Source organism: Lethenteron reissneri, chromosome 12, assembly GCF_015708825.2.
Source record: "Lethenteron reissneri isolate LAM-NWPU_2019-01 chromosome 12, ASM1570882v1, whole genome shotgun sequence".
Taxonomy (NCBI): domain Eukaryota; kingdom Metazoa; phylum Chordata; class Hyperoartia; order Petromyzontiformes; family Petromyzontidae; genus Lethenteron; species Lethenteron reissneri.
The window spans coordinates 8303630-8330551 of record NC_083790.1 but is presented as its reverse complement, the minus strand read 5'-3'; the positions used below and the strand labels follow the sequence as shown (position 1 = coordinate 8330551).

General features: G+C 42.8%; 1 protein-coding gene across 1 annotated transcript; it reads left to right on the top strand.

Moving 5' to 3' along the window:
- Nucleotides 1-2375: 2375 nt before the first annotated feature.
- Nucleotides 2376-22944, top strand: LOC133341857 (calcium-activated chloride channel regulator 1-like). Its single transcript, XM_061550646.1, has 14 exons — nucleotides 2376-2568; nucleotides 9733-9870; nucleotides 10587-10737; nucleotides 12551-12656; nucleotides 13656-13833; nucleotides 15860-16078; nucleotides 16542-16763; nucleotides 18024-18201; nucleotides 19369-19475; nucleotides 19882-20106; nucleotides 20297-20567; nucleotides 20915-21085; nucleotides 21262-21495; nucleotides 22236-22944. The coding sequence occupies exons 1-14, from the start codon at nucleotides 2413-2415 to the stop codon at nucleotides 22610-22612; spliced, it is 2733 nt and encodes a 910-aa protein (XP_061406630.1). The 5' UTR covers nucleotides 2376-2412; the 3' UTR covers nucleotides 22613-22944.
- Nucleotides 22945-26922: the final 3978 nt, after the last annotated feature.

Sequence of the window (26922 nt, the reverse complement as noted above, 5' to 3'; positions counted from 1 at the left end):
GCCCCTTCTTCCCGCCCGTTCTCTCCTTATATCTCTTCGATCACCCCTCCCACTAACCCCTTTATTGGTGGGAATCCTTCCCCTGACACCCCTACAAATGTTCACCATGAGCATAGACAACCGCTGAAACAACCAATACCACCCACAAGTGCTCAACCACAACCATACACAGCAACCGTTGAAACATTCACAACCGTAAACTCAACAACAGCCGCCATTCATCACTAAGTGGTGGTGACGTCACCACAGCGCTTGTGCCAGGCTAGGTGCACTTTAAGGCGACGTGAAGTGTCGAAGGCTCACTGACACGAGGTCACGGGACAGACCCAGCAGGTGCCATGGGTTGGCTGACCGACATGCCTGGCAGATGCACCAGCTGTGCCCCCTACTGTGGCAACTTGCTGCTCTTTATCTGTCCGGCGCTCCGCTCGTTGTTGTGAGCGTCGCTCCTCTGCCCTCCGTTGTTGTTGGAGGGCGACTGCCTCCAACCTGCCCAGTAGCAGCGTCCTTCACGAGCCTCCTCCACAAAGGCGATCATGACATCGCTGGTACCAGTCTTCGGCAAATCCACTCAAGCTCCACATCCTCCCATACCGCATCAGTCCATCTCTTCTCCAGCCCGTGTCGTGGCCGTTTAGCCCCGTCCATAAATAACAACCGCTGAAATAATCACAACCATACACCACAACTGCTCCACCTACAACCGCATGCCACAATAACTGCAGAACCACACCAACTGACACAGTATACCACAATCATAAAGCACAATAAGTGCTTTTTGTCTATAGTTGTCCTCCCACACGCTTGGCTACGTACGGTGCGAAAGAAGTTCAACGTACATACTAAAAGTGCGCCAAAAACATACACACGCAAATCCAAACGACCACAGAGAAGACAACCACGCATAACTGTTGAAAGACAACTATGAGCACAAACATATCTTTCCACGCAGCCGTGTGAGACAGTAATTACAGACTTACGCTGCTCAGTATCATTCGTACATTCTTGCATAAATGTACGCAATGCCTGTGCACAAATCATGCGGCGAATGGGAAATGTGAGAAAAAAAACGTGGCTTAAAACATTTTTAGAATTGCATAAACCATTCAATACTCGGTCCACTTGGCTTGATCCTCAGCCATTGCTAATATCAGAGGCAAATTACATCTGAAGCGGTCCTGGCCCTCTCATAGATCAATACATCCTTAAATCAGTACCCAATGTGGTGTTCAACAAAACATTTGGGAGACAAACGTGGTCGGGTACGGTTCTAGCTACACCACCCACATGTGCGTCATGCTGGCTTTAATGGGGGCTCACTAACAGGACTTGCCCCAACAGTCATTGTAGGTTAGACGTGAGTTCTTTATCTTTATATTCTTGGTTCTTTCGGTAAAGTCACGTAAAAGGGAAATAATAAAATAATAACAAATACGTCACTTTACCGAAATAACCAAGGATATGAATCCCTGCAGTCACGAAAGCTTTAAATCAAAATTATTTATCTTTGTCAATGTGGTACTTAGCACACATTAATGTGTGCATTCAAATCTCTTTGATATTCTTGGGACGATATTCAGAGTATCTTTATATCTTTGGATACAAGGATATAGCCTAGGAATGGCTTGCCAGTAGTTTTTCGATAACGTGTGATGGTTTAAATACATTGATATCCTTGGTCGTTCAGCTTTTCCTAACCTATAAATGTTTATCTTGAAATTCTTACACTAAAAGGTGACTAAAATGTAAATTATAGTAATGGTGTTGATGATGGCCCTGTGTGAAATGTGACTTAACATGTAAACTTTAAGTTTGTGCTGAAGAAAATACAAGGTATCAATCGGTAAAATAAAGAATCTTACATTTTTTATTATATACATTAAACTCCAGCTTCTAAATGGGGAATAAACTGTGACCACACTTAATGCTGTCCTATATCATCATGATCACCAGATGCAATATTTGATCAGACAGTTGACAATCATGTTCTTCCAAGCTTACATATCGTAATCTCTCTATAATTGTCTGAAGTTGACCAACATTTCAAATCATCCTCTGCAAAAAGTACATTACGTAATGTTGTTCTGTTAATCAACACAGAAAATGTATTTGCATCCAAGATTGCCATCAACATGATGCGGCAGAACCGCTTTGGAAGAACATAAATTTAGCAACAATGGAACTTGTTGTGAAATCATGTATAATTACTACATACCGGATGCCTATGAGTAACTGCTGCAATATACCACAGTACCACTAACATTTACGATGTCACAAGCAAACTCAGCTTAGCATGCGGAAACTAATTGCGCACACGAAGATAAGCACACCCACAGGTACTAATAAAGTGAGTATATAAGCACTTTCATCGTCAAGGCATGCGCATACAAGTCGTTCAGAACTTCACATAAAATGTTTGCCTATCTAATTCTGGCCACTGTGTTGTGCTCGGCCGTGGGGCTGAGTGACAGCTCACGAGTGAGGTTGATTGACAACGGCTATGAGGGTCTGGTCATTGCCATCAACCCCACCGTGCCCGAAGACCCCAAGCTCATCGACGCCATCAAGGTGAATACCTCCCTTGTGTAACACAACATTTTGTAAAAATATGTTAAAAATGGCCTTTTTTTTCTTCTTTAAAATGTGCTGGTGTTGTTAAATGGTTTGCTTTCAACGAGTTACATGTTTACGGATGCATACAAATGACCATGCATTTTATCAGGTGATATTTATATGAATGACGGCACTTTCCGCAATTTGAAATTGAGATAAATTTATCAAACTCCCTTTGCCTGGTATCAGGGATGCAACTATAGGGTAAGCAGCGTATGCGACGCATAGGGGTCCAGTCGGCCACAAAGTGGCCCCGAATCAAAAGATAAGTAAAATGACCTGCGGTGTACCATGGACCAACCCCGATAAACGCATCTGGCTATCATCAAGTTTCAAGTTTAATTTATTAGGTATAGCCCTGTGAGCCATTCGGCTCTTGAATCGGGTGCAACCGCAACAAACAAAAAACTAAAACATGAACAAGAAAACATCTTAAAGTGACTATGTGCAAACAGAAAATCCAAGAAAAGACAGTAAAATATTGCAGTCATACAAGTAGAGCATAAAGTTGCGCAATCCACTGCCTTTGAGGATATCTTAAACCGATGGGCTGGCATTAAAGCAAGACGCATAATCGTGAATATTGTACCTTTAAATCGTTTTTTTATTAACACTGTCACTGCGAGACTGTCTTCCTCTAAACGCAATACACGGTGCAACTAAAATAATATATGTTAAGAGTCATAGCCTACATTTATTTGCATTATCATAGTATTGTATACGGGTTAAAAACATCCGTAGCTATTTCAGTAAAAGTGAGGGGGGGGGGGGCACAGTCATATCTTGCATACCCCTGTTTAAATAGTTTGTTGCGCTCCTGCCTGATATGCAGAGCAGGGGTCGGGAACCTTTTTGACTGGGAGAGCCATAAAAGCCAAATATTTCTAAATATATTTCATTGAGAGCCATATAGTATTTTTAACGTATAATAAATTACATGTGTCTTACTTTTAATGCGACTTCTGGTCACGGGACCCGTGAACCGAGAAATTTTATCTTCAAAACTAATTTGTTTCTTTTAAAATGACACAGTATTATTAAGCAATATCACAAGTTCCAAACTGATCTTATTTTTATTTTATTATTATTATTTTTTTTCACCTCAAAATTGTCTGGGAGCCATATGCCGTCACCGGAAGAGCCATATATGGCTCGCGAGCCATAGGTTCCCGACCGCTGATCCAGAGCATGATGCCTGTATATCTGGAGTGTGCATGACTTTTTTCCCTGCTGGCATAGAGGTTTTAGGCTTACATCGTCGACAATGGAGGGCCATAAAAAGGTATACTACACTCAAATTTAGCCAAGTTTGTGCTTCGTTAAAACGAGTTTTACAGCCAATATCATGATTCCCATTTGATTTATGGAAGAAGACACGCAATGGTCTGGCCACATTTATGACGTAAGACACAGGCAACCAAATAACGTTATCATACGGACAATTTTTTAAATGCCAATGAATGTTTCAGCTCACCAGTAAGTAGAAGGATAATCTCAAAACCAAATTTAACAATTAGATGCGATGTTTCGTTTGAAACTATGTTACTCATTTAGATTTAAAGCTTTCTGACTGCAGTGATTAATAATCTTGGTTCTTTCGGTAAAGTCACGTAGAGGGGAAATAATAAAAATAAAACAATAAAATTATCACGACGTTTCGATTGCAACACAATTCAAATTTTCTTGCTGAGGTTTTCACACCTGATGACGATTGCATGTGTTGCAATCGACACGTCGTGGGAATTTTATTGTTTTATTTTTATTATTTTATTACTCCCCTTCTACGTGATATTACCGAAAGAACCAAGAATATGTTACTCATCTTCAGAGCAAGATACAGAACACAAAGTCCGAAAAACCAGATCCCCTGGCCCAGATTATTAAATAGGTGTCCTGACCTCACAGGAATAATCCGACAGGGTTAAAATAGATATTAACCATTACACATTCATTTATTGAAATTGTATTGTCATTTATCTGAGACAATGAATACCATATTCATTATTCATTATAACTACTCATGGATATCAAAACTTGTCAAAACACCATTGGAACCTCATTTGCCAGTAGCAAAATATGATAATTGTTTTTAACCCTTTTATCTGGCAACAAAACTGACACCTTTTTTAACTTGTCAAAAGTAAACATAATTAATTATTGAATACTAGATGGAATCCCGTTCTATTCGACGAGGTTATCGTCCCCCATTGGCTCAATACTCGTCTTTTAGCTCTTCTCAACACTCACCAAACACCTGTCACTACTCACCACCGATACCTATTCAACGACTTATTCATTTAATTCATTCTCATTCTTACCCCCATTAAATCACCCGCACCTCTCATTCATTCTCACCTCATTGCTGCATCGTGGGCGATCCGTTGCGTTGCTAAGGAATTGCGTTGTTCATGAAAGCGTTGCTAAGGAAAGGCGTTGCTAGGGTGAAGGCGTTGCTAGGGTGAAGGCGTTGCTAGGGGGAGGCGTTGCTAGGGTGAAGGCGTTGCTAGAGTGAAGGCGTTGCTAAGGAAAGGCGTTGCTAGGGTGAAGGCGTTGCTAGGGTGAAGGCGTTGCTAGGGGGAGGCGTTTCTAGGGGAAGGCGTTGCTAGGGGAAGGCGTTGCTAGGGGAAGGCGTTGTGTACATTGCTAAACCATTTTACTGCACTACTTAACAATGTATCACCTGACTTACCGCATAAAATTGCACACACCTGTTGACTTATTTATCTCTCATCTGTTCCTCCCAAATTTACAAATTTATTTATCATTCAGTCGCTCATTCCACTCATTCATTGGTGATCTTTATTTGCTCAACCCTCTCATTCAATTACATTCCTCATTATTTATATAAATTCTTCTCATTCTGTTCGCCACTCCTCCTTCAACTCCACCGGCTTCCCGTTCAATATCGCAGTCTTTCCAAATACCTGACGCTATTCTTTACATCTCTTCATGGCCTTGCCCCACATTATCTTGCTTCTCTCATCTCCTTCCATGTCCCCTCTTGTCATCTTCATTCCAAATCTTCTCTGTCTCTCTCCTCCCTGTGCCCAATCCCGTGTTCGGCCCTTCTTGCACCCCTCCACTGGAATCAACTTCCCCCGTACATTGAGCAGGCCCCCTCCTTAACACCATCCCATCCCTCTCTTAAAGCCTCACCCCTATTACCCAATATCTTCCCTCCCCTCGTCCCTCCACTCCTTCACGTCTCCCCACTACCCTTTTGTGATCCATAATCTTCTTCTTGTCGCTGCCACTCATTCCTCAATCTTGTATCAACTACATAATTCCATTATCTCAAGCACATTGAGGGAACCAGGGGTAGAGAGAGGGATCGAGTAGTGAGTCTGGGGAGAAGCCGGTGGTGGTAGCCGTAGAGGTGCTTCTCTCTCCGCTCGGTGGAGTCGGCAGAGTCCCCGATCCGACACGAGAGGGAGAGACCGGAGCTAGCCGGCAGGGACCCGGACTCAGAGTAGGACCCCCCTAGCCCCTGGGAGTTGTGTACCCTGCTGTGTATTATTGTAACAGCTTTAATAAACCCCTGGCGAAAGCCCTTAACTTACCTCCGTCTACGAGTACGTCTGTCGGAACTACTCAACACATATGAAATAGATTACGTAATCGTTCTTCTCCCCCAATCATTCTCCTCGGTCATTCACTCACTCAAACCTCCCAATCCTTTTATTTACTAATTCTCAAATTTTTGCATTCTCTCCCCATTATCTTACTCGTGCCTCATTCACTTACACATTCTTCCCTCATCCTCGTATTATTTAACTTACTAAATTCTCTCACCTCTCATTCGTCCCTCATTTATTCACTTATTTTCTCATTTGCACACACTGTAGTCTGGCGAACAGCGAACATTTTAATTTTGAAACGCACTCAAGCAAGTTATGGTACAATACTTGAATTTCACAGTAAATATAAGTATCATTGTGAACATTTTAACAAAAAGTGTTTGATGTAAATTTATCTTATTCCTCACTCATTCAATCATTCATTACTCCCATTCATTCCCATCCTTGCCTCATTTAGAGTATTAGGCTGCTATAAATGTCCACATAAGCCACTTCGTGGAGCTATCATCTGTGGCCAGGTCACTTCTAACAAAGAACATTATAGCTCAGAGGGCCTTACCTGGTAAAATAAAACGTAGTTTAGTTTTATGAAATTAATCATTTTCGTCCAACGCCTTCCATCAAGATCCCTGATTTTTGTCCACATGAGCACGTTTATGTGTCTCACTCATGGCTCGGCAATGAAAGGTAGTAAACACTTTTTTTCGCTTGCACATCTACAGACGACAGGCTTTCGATCGATGTAAAATTTGTAAACGTAGCTTTAAAATGTGGCTGAGGGTGGGGAGGGGCTGGGTGGGGAGGGGCTGGGTGGGGAGGAGCTGGGTGGGGGGTGGGAGGGGTGGGGCTGGGTGGGGAGGGGTTGGTCACCCCGTGGTGCCCTTATACAACTCAACGTTTAACCTACTCACGCCGGCTTGTGCCCGCCCTCACAGTCGGGCATATTTGCGGAATACACCACGCCGCCGTTGACCCTGGCCATTGACCGAGCAACCCAACGTTCCTACCAGCTCCCTCCGCAGGAATGTGTTATACTGGTAGGAACGAAGTGGACCAGCCTACAATAGATTATATCGTCCGTCCGTTTGTCCGTCCGTCCGTCCGTCCGTCCGTCCGTGTAGCAACATCGCCCCCTACTGCAAACACTTGGCATGACCCTACAAAAAACCTTTAGACTCTGTGAGGCTTTCCTGGCTAAACAAGTGTAACATTCCCTTATAATTCCCTCAGATAGCTTTTAATTAAAACATTTAAATTAATGAGGCTTTCCTGGCTAAACACGTGTAACATTCCCTTATAATTCCCTGAGATAGCTTTTAATAAAACTTTGAAATTAAATAAAAAAACTCACAGCGCCCTAAAGCCTACAGCTAGGCCTAAAGCCTAGAACTAGGCCTCAAAGTCTCCCTTCGTATCGTACCCCCGCGTGTGTGCAAGGGAGTTAATGTTTAACAATGTTACATTCCCTGATGCTTTTAAATAGAAACATTTAAATTTAAAACTTTTACATAAATAATAAAAACATTTAAATTTAAAATTAACTCACGGCGGCCTAAAGCCTACAGCTAGGCCTCAAGCCTCGAACAACGCCTTTCTTCTTATCGTTCCCCCGCGTGTGTGCAAGGGAGTTAATGTTTAACAATGTTACATTCCCTGATGCTTTTAAATAGAAACATTTAAATTGAAAGCTTTTACATAAATAATTAAAACAGGTAAATTAAAAATTAACTCACGGCGCCCTAAAGCCTACAGCTAGGCCTAAAGCCTAGGCCTAGGCTTCAAACTCTCCCTTCGTATCGTACCCCCGCGTGTGTAAAAGGGAGTTAATGTTTAACAATGTTACATTCCCTGATGTTTTTTAATAGAAACATTTACATTTAAAGCTTTTACATTAAAAACAACTCCCTACCCCCTCCTCGTCGGCGGCTTTCCAGCCTAGAGCCAGGCCTGCGAATCTCTCCCCCGCTAGGGGTGTATTGGGCGGGGCTACAGCGGCAGCGGGCGGGGCTACGCGGGGCTGGGCGAGGAACGGCGGCAGGGGGCGTGGGCACGAAGTGGAGGGCGGGGCTACGCGGGGTTGGGGCGGGGTTACGGCGGTAAGGGGCGGGGCAACGAGCTGGGGCCGGGGACACCGAGATGGGGCGGGGCCACGGGTGGCCGGGGCGGGGTTACGCGGGTGGAGGGCGGGGCCACGGGGCATCCACTTATTGGCGGCCATTTTTTGCCATTTCATTTTATTATAGCCATTCAATTGTTCGTTCCTACCAGCCCACCCCGCAGGGTCCTGTTATATGTCCGCAACTCCGATTAACACGGTTGGCTACCAACGGTGTGAAAGAAGTTCAACATACATATCCTTATGCACTGCTAATGCAACTGTACTGCATTCTACTCCTGATATCCACTTAATGCGGAGACTTTTGCTTCAGTCGTTTTTTTTGCAGTTATAGAACACTGAAAAATACCTTGCTGCTGCCAAACTTGTGCACATATCATAAATCCCACCTTTGTTCAGGGACCGAAAGGGTCTTTTCACATGGGATGAGTTCACATATTCCTTGACCAATGTGATATCCCATGCAAAAAATTGCCTCGCCATGTACATATCGGAATCCAAGGGAAATGCTGACATATTTTGAGAACACACTGATACACGTGGTTGCTTTCCCCATCAGCCGGGTGTGTCGACCGATTTGTATGCACACTGTGGGACGTGAGCGCCACATGCAGGATGGGCATGGCAGGCACCTCTCCCATGCCGCCGGTCAATCACGATGTGGTTACGGGCGTTTTTTTTCTCGTATGGCTAATGTAGATTCAGAGCAACAGCTACAATTTCACATTCAGGTGGTCAAGCCAGATAACTGCGTCAGAAGAAGCGAAGTGTATCGTTGCAATGTCTCCTTCGTATTTGTGAATCGGGCATTGCGGCGTTATATGTTTTATTGTCTGTTCTGGATGAGCACAGTCGCACACTGGAGAGTTTTTAATTTTCCATTTGAGCATCAGGTATTCGCATCTGCCATGGTTGTGCAGATGTAGTTTAGGGTTGACCATTAGCTTCGTGGAAAATCAACCCAGGGATCTCCTGCGTTGGGTCTTTCACAAGGTGTCTGTGAGTTATTTTGAACTCCATTCAGCTCTACAAGCTACATCAGGGTTGAATTCGCATTGGTTAAGTTTAAGGGCATGGGTCCAAAAGGGCTTGCATGAATTCAACCGATGACGAGGGACGTTTTTGAGAATACTGGGGTTAGAAAGAAAGGGGGGAGCTAGAAAGGGGCAAGGTAAATGATGTCACCATGCATGACCAAACCCAATCCTCCAGTCCACCCGTTCAGGAGCCATGCTTGCACTGTGCAGGGATCACAATGCCATCACAATTGTTTTAATAAAACTGGACTTTTCTGAATGAATTACTGTTTAAAGTCCTGAGTCTAATTTCCACGAATTTAATATTATTTCTACAGCGAATTAGTAAGGCAAAACAGTAAATGTTGTGTTACCATTACATGTTTCTTATTAACATTTCGCTTAATAGGCAATGGTGACAGATGCATCTGCCTATCTGCATGCAGCCACGAACAACCGAGTTTTCTTTAGAAATGTCAGCATTTTGATCCCATCTTCCTGGGCGTCTAAAAACTACACACGGCCAACATACGAGTACTATGGCAAGGTAAGCAATTACAGACACGAGGAGACGCAATGAATGCATGTCAACATGTTGATGTACTCATATTTTTTAATAATATGGAATTGAATATATGAGCTATAATCAGTGTTCAAAAGGGTGTTTCTCAAATCGAGTCCTTGCAAGTAGATTAATGGTTACCAATCTTTGCCTTTCATATACCGTTTAAACAATACACACCGCATGCACCTGATGGGTTGGTAATTACGGAAAGCTGTACCGTGGGGTGGTGTGAAGATTGGATTTTTTAAAAACGGATTAAACAATATGCGATAATTTAATATTTGTTCCTAAGGTTATGGTTATGTGAGATACAGCACTCCCTGAAATTTATAATTTTTACCAAAATTGTGGCAGACTCCCCACCTACAAATTTGCGAAATAGTGGCAACAAAACCACTACATCAATCGCGTGGAATGGGACACTATGCCTTCTCAGCTCAATGAATGAGCCATGCCCCCCAAATGGTAAAAAATGCAGTGGGTACTTATAAGGGTGTAATGGCCCCTGCATGCATTGTAATACAGAAAATACTACACGATTCAGCCACTTTATGTTTAGACAGATTCGGATATTAAAAGTTTTACAAATAAAAAACAGATATGTATATAAATTGGGCAAATATCCCAAACAGAAACTTCTGGAATTTTTGTTTTTTACAAAATCTGCATAATCAATTTTTTTATTTTTTCTCACGAAGGCGGATGTGCTTGTTCATCCTTGGGACGACCCTGCGGATGACTCGCCGTACACTCACCAGTACGGGCAGTGCGGTGAACCCGGCCAGTACATTCAGTTCACCCCAAACTTCCTCCTCGATGACAAAAACCTGAAAGCATACGGACCACGAGGTAGGCAAAACCTATTCTTAGGAATAATGCGCAGCGCTTTGTTTTAACCTACTGAGTCAACTCAGGGATGTGCAATACATGGGTACTTATTAATTGGTATCTTCTGTTATTAAATATTAGCCCACACCTGTGAAATCTCAAATTTTCACCCCAAGAGATGTCAACTCGATGCACTCACAAATCCATTACTCACCACCCTCATCTCATTACATGTTTCCTCATTCTCCATGAAAGCCACCACATATTATAACAGCATCAATTGCAAAATTTGTTCTGTAAACATTTAAACGTGCATGGCATCCTCCCCTCCCAAGATCACATTCATTTTATGGGCAACCCTCTCTACTGACCAAGTTTTTGGCTCAATGCCCAATCCTATAATATTCTGACCAGCTTAGATGCTGCAGACCAGGCAGCTCAGTCAAACTCATCTGTGATCCGAGTACCGAGTGGCTTACGCAATTCCAAATTGCATAGGTCAAGATTTGGCCCATTTCCGATTTCCTACAGGATTTACCAATGGGATTGTGTACATTTTTGTGAAAACGTAAGGAAGACAGAGCCCAGTGGTCAGTCCACTACTACTCACGTCCGCATACAGCAAACAACAACAAAGATCCTCCGTATAGCTTTAACAGACTTTTTGGGGAAAGTGCTGGGGCTGGCACGGCACACAAGAGTGTGGGTGGCCAACACTATGCCCAGCCACCTTTGTCTCCCTAGTGGCGATGTTTATACACCGCACCAGATGCTCACCTACGTTTACAAATATGGTATCTTACAAATACGACAACCATAAATACACACACATCCACACACTCTCACAATCACACACATACAACACATCAACACGCGTGCACTATCACAAATAAATACTGTAATATTGCCGAGTGCTACTTTGGTCTTCACCAAAGTCACCTCATTTTAATAAATCAGAGTTGCAACACATTCACTCTACCTCAATAGCCCTTGTATTCCCAACAGACAAGTTCATGTCTGCAACTTGATCTTGTGGTGAAATGTAATAATGCTAAAAATTACCATACAAGTGTATTGACAGCACACCAGAGACCATCACTTTGACATCTCTACCGAAAGGGTTAACATGACAGTTTGCATCGAGAGTTAGAAAGGACATGCAGTTGGATGGAAGGACAGCTTAAGACCTTAGATACACCGTTTTTTAAAATCCTTTATATTAAGTTCGCTTGCTTGCTTGCTTGCGCGCTTACGACCGTGAAAATCTTTCGGTCGTTTTTTAACACACTTCCCGTGATCCAATCGAGCTGACATTTTGCACACAGACTCGTTGTGCGTGACAATTAATTTTAGTGAAAATGTTTTTTCCTAAATTTTACACTTTTTAGGGAAAAAAATGATATGTAATTACCAATTGCTTAATGGTGGCAAACAATCATCTGACCCATAGGTGGCAGCCATCTCAAGCCAGAGGACGAGAGGACTCTAGCCACCACGCATATAAAGGATTTATAGTGAAAAACTTAGTTTTTACGGGTTAATTTTTTTCCTTGTTAAAGGTGCACATTACCCCTGTATTTTGAAGCATCAGTTGGGGGCACATAATATAAATGGAAGACAGTTCTTCATAGCAATACATTACTGCCCAGAGGACAGAATACCACATCCACCCATTCAGAATAATATTACAGATGACCTCTCATTATTTTAAAGCAGCACGTCCACTTTCAGGTTCTGAAAGACAGTTATCCACATTGCATATTCTCCCCCCTCCCCGCCCCCCCCTGTATAATTTTCCAAAACTGGAAGAAAACGCATGTGTGTTATTTCACAGGAAGGGCTTTTGTCCATGAATGGGGCCACTTTCGCTGGGGTCTATTTGATGAGTACAGTGAAGAGGAACCTTTTTACGTGGATGGAAAAAATCCAGAATTCACGAGGTGGGTATCAATGCTTCAAAACTGTATGCATTGAATTAGAATTCAACATAGATTTGGCTTACATTTGCAATTGTACCTTTTATTAATTATTTCACTACCGTATGCTTACCAAAGCTATTTAAATCAGTGTTTCACTGGATGTGGCCAGGATTGTACTTATACCAAGCCAAATACCGACCTGAATATTTGCAAAAGGGCACACTCCTAAATATTTGTGAAATTCTGACGCTAAAATCATTGAAAAGGTGTTGATAAAATGGCCAGAGAAGGTGATACGCAAACACTAAGATGTTAAAGCACTCATCAGGGGAACAGAGATGAAGAGGGAGTGCTCTTGCGGATAACATATGACAACCAAACAACATTTGTATTAACAAGCATAACTCTGATCATATACCCAAACGGTCAACACTAGTCCAGAGTTTTCTTGTTTAAATAAATGCTGGTGGATAGCATAATTCTAGAAGGTCAATGGTGCCATTGTGTAAAAATGTATGCAGGGATGCAGACGGTGGTATTCCTGTTCATTTATTACCCACAATGCACCTATCACTCAATACAATTTTATTTAGGACAACACACATTCAACGAGCCACTTTGGAGACATTAGATAACCAGAAGAGACATCGAGGTTTGAATGTGCACTGTAATATCATTTCTCAGTTATATATTGCGTATTCTTAGGTTTTTTCGGTAAAGTCACGTAGGTAAAACATCAAAATTTATCAAAATAAATAAAATAAAACAAAAATCACGACGTTTCGGAGGCAACACAAATCTCCGTCATCAGGTGGGACCGTCACAGCCGGATGACGGAGACTTGTGTTGCCTCCGAAACGTCGTGATTTTTTTTTATTTTATTTATTTTTTATTAATTTTGATGTTTTACCTACGTGACTTTACCGAAAAAACCTAAGAATATGAATCCTTGCAGTCACGAAAGCTTCAAATCTAGAAATATATATTGCGTGTTTGCCATTTCATGGTTTTGATTTACAGGTGCTCCAAAGACATCACGGGCGGCATTGGCAAGGTGACCTGCAGAGTGGATGGTACATGCGCGGTGGACAAGTGTACGATAGAAAGCACGGGTCTACCTGAAAAGGGTTGCTCCTTCCTCCCAGACGAAATTCAGACAGCAAAAGAGTCCATCATGGGTCTGCAATGGATCAACAGTGTAAGTGTTCATTCTGTATTAAAGGGTGCGCGCTTTACACATGTAATATACGTGAGAATACAAGTCTGTGTGCGTTCTTTGTTTTAATCCTCCTTACACCGCATGCTAGGAAAAGCATCCAAAATAATGTGGCAAGTTTAACACGTAGGCTTTTGCGACACAGTCGAATAATAAAGTTTTCACGTGAACAAAAAGTTGTCACGTGAGGATGGTTTGACACATTTTATTTATGCAATCTGACCTAAAATATATTAATTATGAATCGTAAAAATACGTAATTTTTACGTTTTACATCACTTCTAATTCCCCAATCCATTTAATCTTGCAATTCATATTTTCCCATATACATTGCAATATTTTTTTATATATATAACAAAGTTGCACCTTTGCAGAGGAAGTATTCATAGAGTTGTGGAAAATAACCCTTCATGGGTATGTTGGCAACATTGGTCAACAACCAGGTAACTAAGAACATTTAGTGTAGAGAGGAATTCACCATGGCTGGAGAAGCAACTTCTTGTTGAGATATTACCAACAATTGTTTAGATATTAAGCCAGGGAATTTTGGGTTTCTTGCGGAGAGCTTTGAGCGCACGGTTGGTGAGCTTATTGGCTATATAAAATTGCTTGGAATAAGTAGTGCTCCTCCTTCTGGAATAAAACGACACAATAATGAGCCTCACTGCATGGCCTCGTAGAACTACCTGCATACCAGTCGGAATTACCTACTATAATCACCCAGAAATGTCTGTCCGTCCCGCGCGTGACGTCACTCCACATGAGCCCCCCCCCCCCCGCGTGACGTCACTCCACATGAGGCCCAACCCCCCTCATTAATATTCATGAGTGGGTGAATTTTTACACTAACGCAGAGGAAGGTCCAGCTGAATTAAATAATTAATTACGCAAAATCGCTTCAAATATGACGACGTTTCTTTACAGAAAGTGACGGTAAAAAATAAATCTACGCAGCACAGTTCTGCATCCGTGTGTGACGTCACTGCAAAAGAGCCCCTCCCCCCCCCTTAATTAATATTCATGCCCGCGTGGAAATTTACACTAATGCACAAGAAGGTCGGGCACTCCACATGCAGCACCCCTCCCCTCGTTAATAATCATTAGCGGGTGACGTCACTCCACATGCCGCACCCCTCCACAATAACTATTAGCGGGTAATGTCACTCCACATGCCGCACCCCTCCCCAATAACCATGAGGGGGTGACGTCACTCCACATGCCGCACCCCTCCCCAATAACCATGAGGGGGTGACGTCACTCCACATGCCGCACCCCTCCACAATAACCATGAGGGGGTGACGTCACTCCACATGCCGCACCCCTCCCCAATAACTATTAGCGGGTGACGTCACTTTTCTATTGAATATTTCAGATTTACTGCAATATACACCCGTCCTTGGACGGGCAAAAACGCTAGTTTCCTTATAGTTGTCTATTTTTATTTATTCCTGGGGACCCTATAAATTATGTAAACTAAGATGATTTCACTCAGGATACTCTTGTAGCAATATATATACTTAGTTGTAAAAAAACAACTAAAGGAGCAACACCAAACACCACATTTTAATCACCATAACAACCGTATCTTTGTAAATCAACTGTTAAAGCACACGCTCATAAGCTCCACTCCTTCATGACATCACACGCACGTGCAAGAGTTCTATATTCTGAAATGTACAAATTTTACGCAAGATACAAATTTAGATCAATCCGATCAGCATGAACTCACGAATATATGTACACAATTTGTGGACTACAGATTGAAACACTATTCACTTTAAAGCACATAATTGGTAATACTTTTCCAAATGCAATACACGACAGTTTTTGCATGTCATGCAAAACTATAGTAAAACACAAACGTGTACAGTTTTGCTTCAAAATTATGTTTAACTTACCTTAAAACTTACAAATGTATTAACATTGTTTTAGTGTTATGCAATATTTCAAGTTGGTAAACTATTATCTTCCTCATGAAACTCTTCGTTATGTATTTGAATTACTCCAGGTAAACACATTCTGCACAGCAAAAACGCACAACCGACTGGCTCCGAATCGACAAAATCGTCTGTGTGGCTTAAGTAGCGCCTGGGAGGTCATGCTTAAGCATGACGATTTCAATAACACCACCCCTGCAAGCGGCCTCACACAGCCAACATTTAGCCTTCTGCAGACCTCAGCCAGAGTCATCACGCTTGTCCTGGATAAGTCTGGCAGCATGAGTGCGGTGAGTTACTTCTACTCACATGCCCATTCTCCTGTTCTCAGAGGCAAGACATCTTGCGTCACCATTCATGCAAGCAGTTACAGTTGTCTCTAGCACATCTACGAAATGAAAGTCACTTTGATTCTAAGATGTATTGAGTGCCTCTTTCATCCTATTGATATTATGCACGGACATGCATGCATCACGAAGTGAATTATGCGAATGCTTGTTTTTCCAATGCTTCTCTGCTGATTATTAAGTCTGTATTCACATTTCTATAATGTAATAATAGCAATTCGTAAGGAATGTTTCTAATTTTTTTCTCTAACCTCACTCCGACATAAAACTCTCAGGATGGCCAAGTGCCCCCTAAGTGCACAGCTTCTTGAGATGTGGTCACATTTGAATTCTTTATAATACAAATATATTGTACTGTATAAACGTACTCATGGTCAAATCTCCTGTTCTCTCCCTTTGCGTGCAGGAAAGTCGTCTGCCGAGACTGCTGCAAGCAGCCGACATTTTTATCATGCAGATTTTACAGGAAGGAGAAATGGCTGGAATTGTTACTTTCGATAGTGGAGCCCAAACCCAATGTGGATTGACCAGAATTAATACCGCAAGTCGGGAGACACTAAAGTCTTGCTTGCCCAGGAATGCAGGTGGCGGGACAAATATATGTGCAGGTCTTGCACAAGGATTTCAGGTAAATAAATCATTTAAGGCTGATGTGTTTATTTTTTGGATCTTCATAGTATAGATGCCACATTAGTAATAAACAGAAGTATGACTCACCATGTAAAAAAATGTATAATAGATGTTTTTTTGGTTCAATCGCGTAAATATATAAATGTGTCGTTAAACCCGCCACCACCCGACACAGCCAACTAGTAAGGGTTGTCACGTAAACAGAACGTGGCCAATTCGTCACTAGTACAGCACACCGGTGTGTTGGAGAGCCAAGCCACAACATTTACAATCTGAGTACGACGTTTCGCCAGTAATTACAACTAGCTTCATCAGGCGATAGCCAGATTTGTGGAGAAGTCCACCTGTTTCGTTCCTTAAATAGAGGCGTAGATGTGGTGACCACACTTGTGAGCTCTTCTTGTGAAAAGTGGGGCGGGAGGGATTAATGAGTCAACGTACATTTTGCATGCTCATTATTCGAGCCCATTGATCTTGTCCTTCCTGTCCATTGTGTGTAATCAAATAGCCGTACCAACGATAATCCCTATTGAAGTATGGCCTGTATTGGCATGCATTGAAACAATGTAGTATTTGATGATTATTTGATGATACGTTATACTCAGATTGCAAATGGCGTGGCTTGGCTGTCCAACACACCGGTTAGTGCTGTACTAGTGACGAATTGGCCACGTTCTATTCACGTGACAACCCTTACTAGTTGTATGGCCGGGTGGTGGCGAGTTTAACGACACATTTTTATATTTACTCGATCTAACCCAAAAAACCTCTACCAAATCAAGTGTACTTTTGTATCCTGTGGATCTTCCAAATGGATCTTTTTGGGATAATGTTTTACAGCAGCATTTGTTTAATCTGGTAAATCCTGGACTAGTTTCAACGTTCAGTTCCTTCAACTGTTAGATATGATAATACAAATGCTGCTGTATTGCTCGTTAGGGACTGCTAACTCCAGGGACAAACTACAGCAGTGTTTGTGTATTTGCTTATTTATTTATCACCCATGATGCTGTATGATAGTGCATATTATATTTGGAGAGAAGAAAATCAGTGTTGTAATAATTTAAACTCATTGAATTGAAAATTACATCATGAGAGGTATTCTGATATTGCAATGTCATTAAATGCATTGCTATTACTGAGAATAAGACATCTTAAGAAACAATAACAAGATAAATAAAAGCAATGTGAATGTATTTTTTAAACCAAGGATGCATGATGCAATATTAACACTGCAATGTTGATGCCCTCTGGACAGGTTTTGTCTGCAGATGACGGCAGTGCCTCTGGAGACGAAATTATCTTAATGACCGATGGCGAGGATGGTGGCATCAGTTATTGCTTTGAAGCTGCACGCAATAGTGGATGCACCATTCACACCATCGCCTTGGGACCAAATGCAGTGGAGGGCCTCGCTAACTTCGCAGAATTAACAGGTGACTTTTATTAGTTAGATAAAAGAAACACACACACACATTGTGTTAATATCCCCTCATCCACTCCCAAATTTACTCAATCAATTAATCCAAGTGATAATGCTTGATTAAGTTCACGCCTGAAACAGAGTACATCCGATGGGGAGACTGAAGTTTACCATAGGAATGTGGAATTAGCATTGCTGGGTTAAGACTACCAATGCAAATGAGTAAATGCAATACAGAAAGCAAATACAATTAATATGAATGCATTACATAACGCAGTTATCCTTATATAGTACAGTGAAACGCCAATAATCCGTCTTCAAAATATCGACAAAAAGAAAACTTTGGAACAACGCCTGTAGGTGTAGTCCGCATTTTTTTTTGCAGATTATAGGAGATGCGCACAATAATTCCTACTAAAATGCATGCGGCACCACAATGGCAATTATCTCAGCATTGTGAATGGCCAAAGGAAATGGGAACATTAAGCACAATTGACGGTTTTGATACGAGCTATGGTTGCTAGAGCAGAAAAGGCACGTGAAGGGAGAGGTAGCAAGGGCAATTCCATAAAGGATCATGAAGATGGTGAAGCTGATCTTAAAAACAACAAATTCCCATCACAATGATGCATGATAAAGAGAGGCACGTGTTTGAAGACGTTCAAACAACATCTCGCTGTATCCGAGACATAGAGATATAGAGATGCAAACTGACAGATGGAGATGCAGAGAGAAACAAATATGTGAAGTTCTGTAACTTATCTCCCATATGATAAACACTATTTTGGGGCGTATAAAAGGTGTGGATAAACAGACATCATTCAGCGACTTTAGAAGGAGGCCTGTGACATCATCATTCAAGGCCATTGTCTGACCAAGTAGTCCACAACTGCTTCTCGTGTTGCATTGGGAAATTGTATCTCTCAAATCATGATGCCAAAAGGACATTTGGCAAATGCAAAAGTAAAAAAAACATGCATTTGGCCTGAACCATATTCAGTTGTATTTTACTTTGACCACTCGCCAATGCGGTGGGTGTAACCACAATTTTAGTATCATTTTGGATGGCATTATAATGGTTCATAATAATACTCTCCCCTCTATTTTGGGGTTTAACCAGTGTCTCAGATTAAGGGAAGCAGTGTGACGTAACGCTCCCCCTTTGTTTCTGCTTTTATAGGTGGTTTGAACTTTTATGCAAGTGACAGCGTGAACGCCAATTCTCTTGTGGATGCGTTCACATCCATCACTGAAGACAGTGGAGACTCAGATGTGTTGGTCATACAGGTAATGGAGAACAACATGACTACTATCTTTATAATATACACTGTTATAACAAATTATCGACTACATTAATCATTTACATAGAAACGAACTGTTACAAAACTGGGATTTCAGGTTACTACTTCTCCAAATACTCTGTCCCCTTCACTTAAATATTCTCCCCCCACTGGTTTCTCTGCCATTGCCACCGACTTTTCTCTGCTGGCCACGCTCACCAGAAACATACCACTCCTCACCATCTGATACTGTCACCAGATACTCACCACTTACCTGCCACCACCGCCAGTCACCCACAAGACACTCACATGTAGGACATTAACAATATTTCAAGATATATGATCAATAATCAATAGAAAAAATGTTTCTTTTTTTATTTCCGAGTACATATTCTGCTTGATTTCCTTGCCAGCTGGAGAGCACGGGTCAACTTCTCACCATGAATCAGTGGATGGATGGAGACGTCAACATCGATGCCTCCATTGGGAACAACACGCAGTTCGTGGTCACCTGGCAGTCAACAACTGTCCCAGAGATGAACATTACTGATCCAAATAGTTTTACCTACCAAAATGGAAAATTTGACATTGACCAAGCATTTAAAACTGCAAGACTAATTATTCCAGGAAGTGCCAAGGTACGTCTTGTACAACAATTGTTTAGGGTTGCAAATGTTTGGACCTTGATGAATGTAACTTTACAGACACTAAACGTTGTTATAAAATCGGTGAATGTCATAATTTCAAACAAGATTTTCCCATACAATTAAGTGCATTAAATAAACCATGCATGTTTTCTCTAGTAAAGATATTTGTTTTCATTCTCAGGCTGGGACGTGGAAATACTGGCTAGTCAATAAAGCTCCTAGCACGGACACCCTTACCCTGACAGTCACCAGCATGGCGTCCAGCAAAGGGGCGCCTCCCATCACGGTGGAGGCACACATGCGGTCCTCCAGCAGCATCTCTTTGAGCGCCTTGACCATTTACGCCGAGGTGAAGCGTGGAACCACGCCTGTTGTCGGCGCAAACGTCACCGCTCTGATCGAGAGACCTGGCAGCGCAACGCTCGAGATTGAGCTGCTGGACAACGGCGCGAGTACGTTGTGGGTGTGAGCAGCTCCCAAACAAAATGGTGGTGCTGTTTGATAGATGTTGTCAGCTTTTGCCAACCTCATCCACATGATCTTGAAAATATGGCATCATCAAATATTTAAACAATGGTCATGTTTCTGTTGAGATAGCTGATGTCACTTATTTTAACAGTGATATTATGCCGTTCTATATTTTATGTAGAGATAATGTAATTTTATATCTGTTTTTTTCTCTGAGCTTAATGGTCAGTCTTTTCTTGCTCTATTCAATTTCGGGGCCACCCTTTACTCATAGAACCTTGCTTTAATTTTCCAATCGTACACATGACAAATTATTTCCACTTGTGCGCAGGTGCTGACATAAAGAAGGACGACGGAGTGTACTCCAGATACTTCACCCAATACACGTCGAGTGGCCGCTACAGCCTGAAGGTCAGAGTGGCAGGAAGTAAAGGGACAACGAGGCTGGCTCCACGCAGAGGCTCCAAGGCCATCTTCATTCCGGGAATTCGAAACGGGAAAGGTGATTCTTGCTAAACAGCCAGCAACATGGGCCTACACTCTAAGTAGAAGTACAATGAAAGTAAATACAAATTAAATGTTTTATTTAACAGGATAATCGTTGTAATCGCTCTATCTCTACCAAAATATAAATTACCGTGGCTCTGTGTCATATTGAACTCTGCTCTGTCCCACCAGGGGAGCTGGTGGCAACGCAGGTGCCAGCTCCGGCGGGTGGGCAGGTGCTGGTGCCGAGCGAGGACTTCAGCCGAGTGGCATCGGGAGGCTCCTTCCAGGCGACGGTGCCGCCGGGCGGGCCCCTGGACATCTACCCTCCGAGCCGCGTGCTGGACCTGACGGCCGAGTTGCAGGCGCCGGGGATCGTCAGCCTGGCTTGGACGGCGCCCGGGGACGATGCTGACTTCGGCCAAGGTGCCCCAGCCACACAGACTCACACGCACGGCGCTTACAACTGACCACACATGAACCACCATACCTTGCTGATCTTGCCAAGGAACATAAACCATAATCCTCGCAGCGGCTTTTGGCTGGCCATCGAACAAAGACGATCACTGTATCGCGCCCTTTCAGGTGCACTTCTGCTGCCTTCTGGAATGTTCTTCCTTCTGATATTAGGAAGCCACTGGAGCTAAATTGAAAACGAATTTCTTTAGAACTGCTCTTTGTTTAGCTTGTTATCCTTCCATTGCACCTTCGATTAGCACGATTGGTTATGTACGGTGTGAAGTAAGTTCAAGATACATACATGCATTCACACATACATACATGCATTCACACATACATACATTCATTCACACATACATACACGTAAACATGGCACGCACATACAACCTCTGTCAGCCATACATGTCACACTCACAAACTGCCTCCAGCAGGCACATTGGCATTCACTCACTCATCTCTTCATCACACAGACCTTCTAGGATGTTCAACATCCACTTTATAGCATGGTAATATCCCATGGTATTTTCATTCAGTGGTAGATTTGAATAGCCAACAATGTCCTTCGTGACATGACTATCAATTAGCCATGAATTTACATCATTAATACTCCAATTCATAGATCAAACTTTCAATTATATGATCACGAAACATTGTTTGCTGTTTTCCTACGTGACAGTTAAATGCTGTTGTTTGGATCCCCTTCACAGCTTCAAAATATGAGATCATCATGAGCGACAGCATTGAAGGTTTGCTGAATAGCACAGAGGAAATAATCGTGCCTGAAGACAACGTCACACTGGGAAACACAAGTGACCCGGCGGTCGCGGGTTCCACTGAAACATTTGCCATCTCCATAGCTGAGCTCCAGCCAGGAAACAGCCTCTATTTCTCTGTACGAGCCATCGACAAGAACAACAACAAAGGAGAGAACTCCAACGTGGCGTCCGTGGCACCTGCGTTGATTGTTGTCCCAACCAAGGCACCAAACGGTGGTGGTCCACCAACAATATCTAAACCCACATGCACAGTGTACTTTATGGTAACCATCATCACTCTAATAGTGTCAGTGTTTCCTACATCTTAAACAGCCTGTGATCTGTCACAGACACTTAATATGTGGATGGAAAAGTGGTCAGAAAATACGAAATTTAGTAATACTAATGATTTTACTTAATTCTTTGTAACAGCTAAAATGCATAATTTAACCATATAATTTTGCTGCTGTTTTCGATACTTTTTTGAAGTAATAGAAAAGTAGCATGCAGACAAAAAGTATCATACAGCTAGTATTTAGAAATCACTGACTTTACATTTGATGAAGATAAATTGTATGTGCTGTAAGCAATAAAAAAATGCAATAACACGTTTTAAATAGCTTTTAAAAAAATTCGGACAATAAAAGTTGTGAATTTTCAATCACGTTTCCCTCATAATTTATTCGAGAATGGTTTGAAATTGCTGCACGGCCTGTTGAAGAGATGTGTTCAGGTCATACATCACTGGTGACCCATTCTGTGGGTTCAAGGTCATATACGCACAATTTGACCATGAGCAAAGAGGTGATGTTCTAACCAAAACCGATAAACACAATGGCTTAATAAAATAATACTCCAGCTTATTTTTGCAACAATATGCATACGTTTCCAGGATACATCGTGTGGAGATAAGCATGCCTCTTTGAAGTGCGAAGCGCCTGATTTTCCCTTTTTGTTGTCATGACCGGTGCGGCGCACCACGGATCATAGAAACTTACCGCTCCTCGAACGGATGAAAAATCCATGGGACAAGTGCAGATTTTAGGATCTCCGCCCCCACGCGTAGCGAGAGTTGCAGCGACCCGCCATGTCGCCGCTTAAGCGCGGATTATTGGAGTTATTGTTGTTAGTGCATATGTAGGACTCTTACTGACGCGACACCTTCTTTGTCTTTCTCGTTCCTTTTATTCCGCATATAGTTCACATCTCCGACAGCATCACTCAATGTTCCTCCATGCCCTTCAATGCACAACTCTCCATCTCTCTCTCTCCACCCAGGTCCGTTACTCCGCTTCTTCGCTACGCTGTACTCGCTCCGTCCTTGCTACTCTGTCCGTACTCTCTATATCCACTGCTACCGTATACTGTATTCTCCTTGTCCACTGCTACCTTATACTATACACTCTTGTCCACTGCTACCCTATACTATACACTCTTATCCACTGCTACCTTATACTATACACTCTTATCCACTGCTACCCTATACTATACACTCTTGTCCACTGCTACCCTATACTATACACTCTTATCCACTGCTACCCTATACTATACACTCTTATCCACTGCTACCTTATACTATACACTCTTATCCACTGCTACCCTATACTATACACTCTTGTCCACTGCTACCCTATACTATACACTCTTATCCACTGCTACCTTATACTATACACTCTTGTCCACTGCTACCCTATACTATACAATCTTGTCCCAGGCACCAACTCCAACGCTAACTCCAACTGCCACTCCAACACTAACAATGACTCTCGTATCTCCATATGCACACTGCCTTTATCCCCGAACCAATCAGCCCCAATTAATTATGTCATCCCCCGCTTCGCTACTCGCCCCCAGGTCCCCAGCCTCACGTGATCCTGTTATCATAGTCACCCCGGCGCTAGTCACCAACCACTCACCCTCTCGACCAATCACCGGCCTGCGTCCTCAGTTACTCTTAACACCTGTGGCGTCTCTTAATGACCTCACCCCTTAATTGGCGCAACAACTGTATGTTGTCAGTTGCCCCCACTGTCCGCTGCACGCTCGCATCGCAACATTTCAAGTCCTACACATATACTCACATCGTTTCATACTGCATGCAGGATAATAAGCGTAAAAATATTGTTCTGGTCACTATTTGTACGCTTGAGTTATACATGTAGGAACAACAGTTCCACACTGCCCACCGGTGATTATTTGTCTGTCTGTCGTGCAAGGCCCCGCCCTACCAGAGCCCTCCCATTGGCTCGGGGGCGCTGACCAATGGGAGCGGTGGGTTGGGGTTGGTAGAGGGGGTGGGGGTTAGTGGTGGGGGGGGGAGTTAGTGGTGGGCAGGGGGGCACCGCCGCAACTCGGGCCAATGAGGAGACGGGTGATGTTTCATTCACAAAATGGAACTGGGGGAGGGTGGCTCCATTCATAAAATGGAAGCCTTGAAAAGAAAAAAGCGGATCTTTTTTTCCTCGTGTTTCTTTCAACATTCCCAGCCTTACGGTGATTCAGTTGGGGGTGGGAGGGGTGGGGCTGGTTGGAAAGGGGAGGGTGATGAGGGGCTGGGTGGAGAGAGAGGGGCTGGGTGGGGAGGGGATGGTGGGGAGGGGCTGGGTGGGGAGGGAGGGTGGGGAGGGGCTGAGTGGGGAGGGTGGGGAGGGGCTGGGTGGGGAGGGTGGGGCTATGGTGGGGCTGGGTGGGGGGTGGGAGGGGTGGGACTGGGTGGGGTGGGGCTGGGTGGGGTGGGGCTGGTCACCCCGTGGTGTTCTTATATAACTCAACGTTTAACCTACACACTACACTATACACGACACGATACACTACACTTATACAGGTAGGAACAGCAGCTTCCACACTGCCCACCAGGGATTATTTGTCTGTCTGTCGTGCACGAATGCGCTGTCCAACCAACTTCCTACCTGCCCACTCTGAAGGAACGTGTTTATCGTTAACTTTTGAAACACAAGGTATTTATTCATTTCTTTTAGTGGCCTTTCCAGCTTAACGCGAATTCCAATTCCCGCTGTAAGAGGTTTCACTGTACTGAGCCATCATTTATATTAGCTCGGTTGGCTACGTACGGTGCAAAAGAAGTTAAACATACAGTTATAATTGTCATTACCAAAACAGTTATATTATTGCCTAAACAACATAAGTTGTTATGGTAATGACTGTTATGGAAATGACAATTTTAAAAGGTTCTGAGGGCTGCACATGCTGACCTTGCCTAACTTTGATAATAAAAATCGTGAAATAATTATTATGGTAGTAATTTGTTGAGTAAAACATGCAATTGTATTTTTATTCGCGCAAAATAACACAATCGGAAGACAAAACGTGCAAATAAAAAAGGTAAAAAGGTGTGCAGGTGAGGTTTGAAATCCAAGAGGGCTTATAAGAAAACCACTCGAAAAAAAAAACAATATATGCAAAACTGACGATCAATCAATGAAACAAAGCATACTAATTACAATTAAACATGTTAAAATCAGTGTTCAAAAAAACATGTTTATTTCTGTGTGTGCATGTGTGTAGCGCTATGAACCCAACGACCCGGGTTCGATTCCCACTCACGGCCAACACCAGTGACGATTATCTGAACCGGTCCTGGGCCTCCCCTAGGTCGACTCAGCCTCAAATGAGTACCTGGTGCGGTGTGTAAACATCGCCACTGAGGAGACAAAGGCGGTCGGGCGTGGTGCTGTCCACCCACCACCTCGTGTACCGTTCCGGCCTTCATAGGTGCTCGCTAACAGCACTTGCCCCTACAGTCTGTTAAGGCTATACGGGGGATCTTTGTCTTTGTGGGAATGAGGCTTCACGGAGGAGGCTACTGGGTAGTTTGGCTCATCAGGCTGACCCGTAGTCTTTGTTTGAAGTTATTGAGGGATGATTATATTTTGGCAATGTGAAGATAGGAATTCCAGAGTACGGAACCTCTGCATCTGACAGAGAATTGACTATTCGTGGTGGGGCAGTGGGGAGGGTGAAGGTTATCGGGTTGTCTTGTGTCGTATGCATGGATTTAAGAATTTACCTGGAATAATACTTTCAAGGGTTCGGTACGATGTCGCGGAGGTACGTGTATTTATAGATAAAGGTGCATATTTGGAGTATATTAATGTTATAGATGGACATGATATTGAGTTTCTTAAATCAATCATAGTATAACAGCATCTGCAGAGTATAGAATGATGCAAGATAGTCCTGGTCAATATATTTAAGACACTTGAGGTGATTAAAACATTTTAGTAGCTTTGAAACTGATCTACTCACCATGTGGCCTTGTTGGAAATGATGCACTCTCATGTCATGGGAAAGGTGATCATGATACAATGGGGAAATTTTAGGGAAGCCGACAACAGCAATGGTTGCTGAAGCATTTCGTATTGTAAACTAAACGAAAAACTATGTTTAATTTTACCAGGTAAGGCCCGCTGAGCTATAAAGCTATATTTCAGAAGCGACCTCGCCACAGATGATTGTTCAACGAAGTGGCTTATCATGTGGACATTTATCACAGCCAAATATGCTCAACGCGTGTTTCTAAATGTGGAGAGAAAGAGCGAAGGACCCGACAAATGGGGAGAACGTGCAACCTCCTAATATACAGGCGTCAGGTCGGGATTGAATCCACAATGTCCCGCAC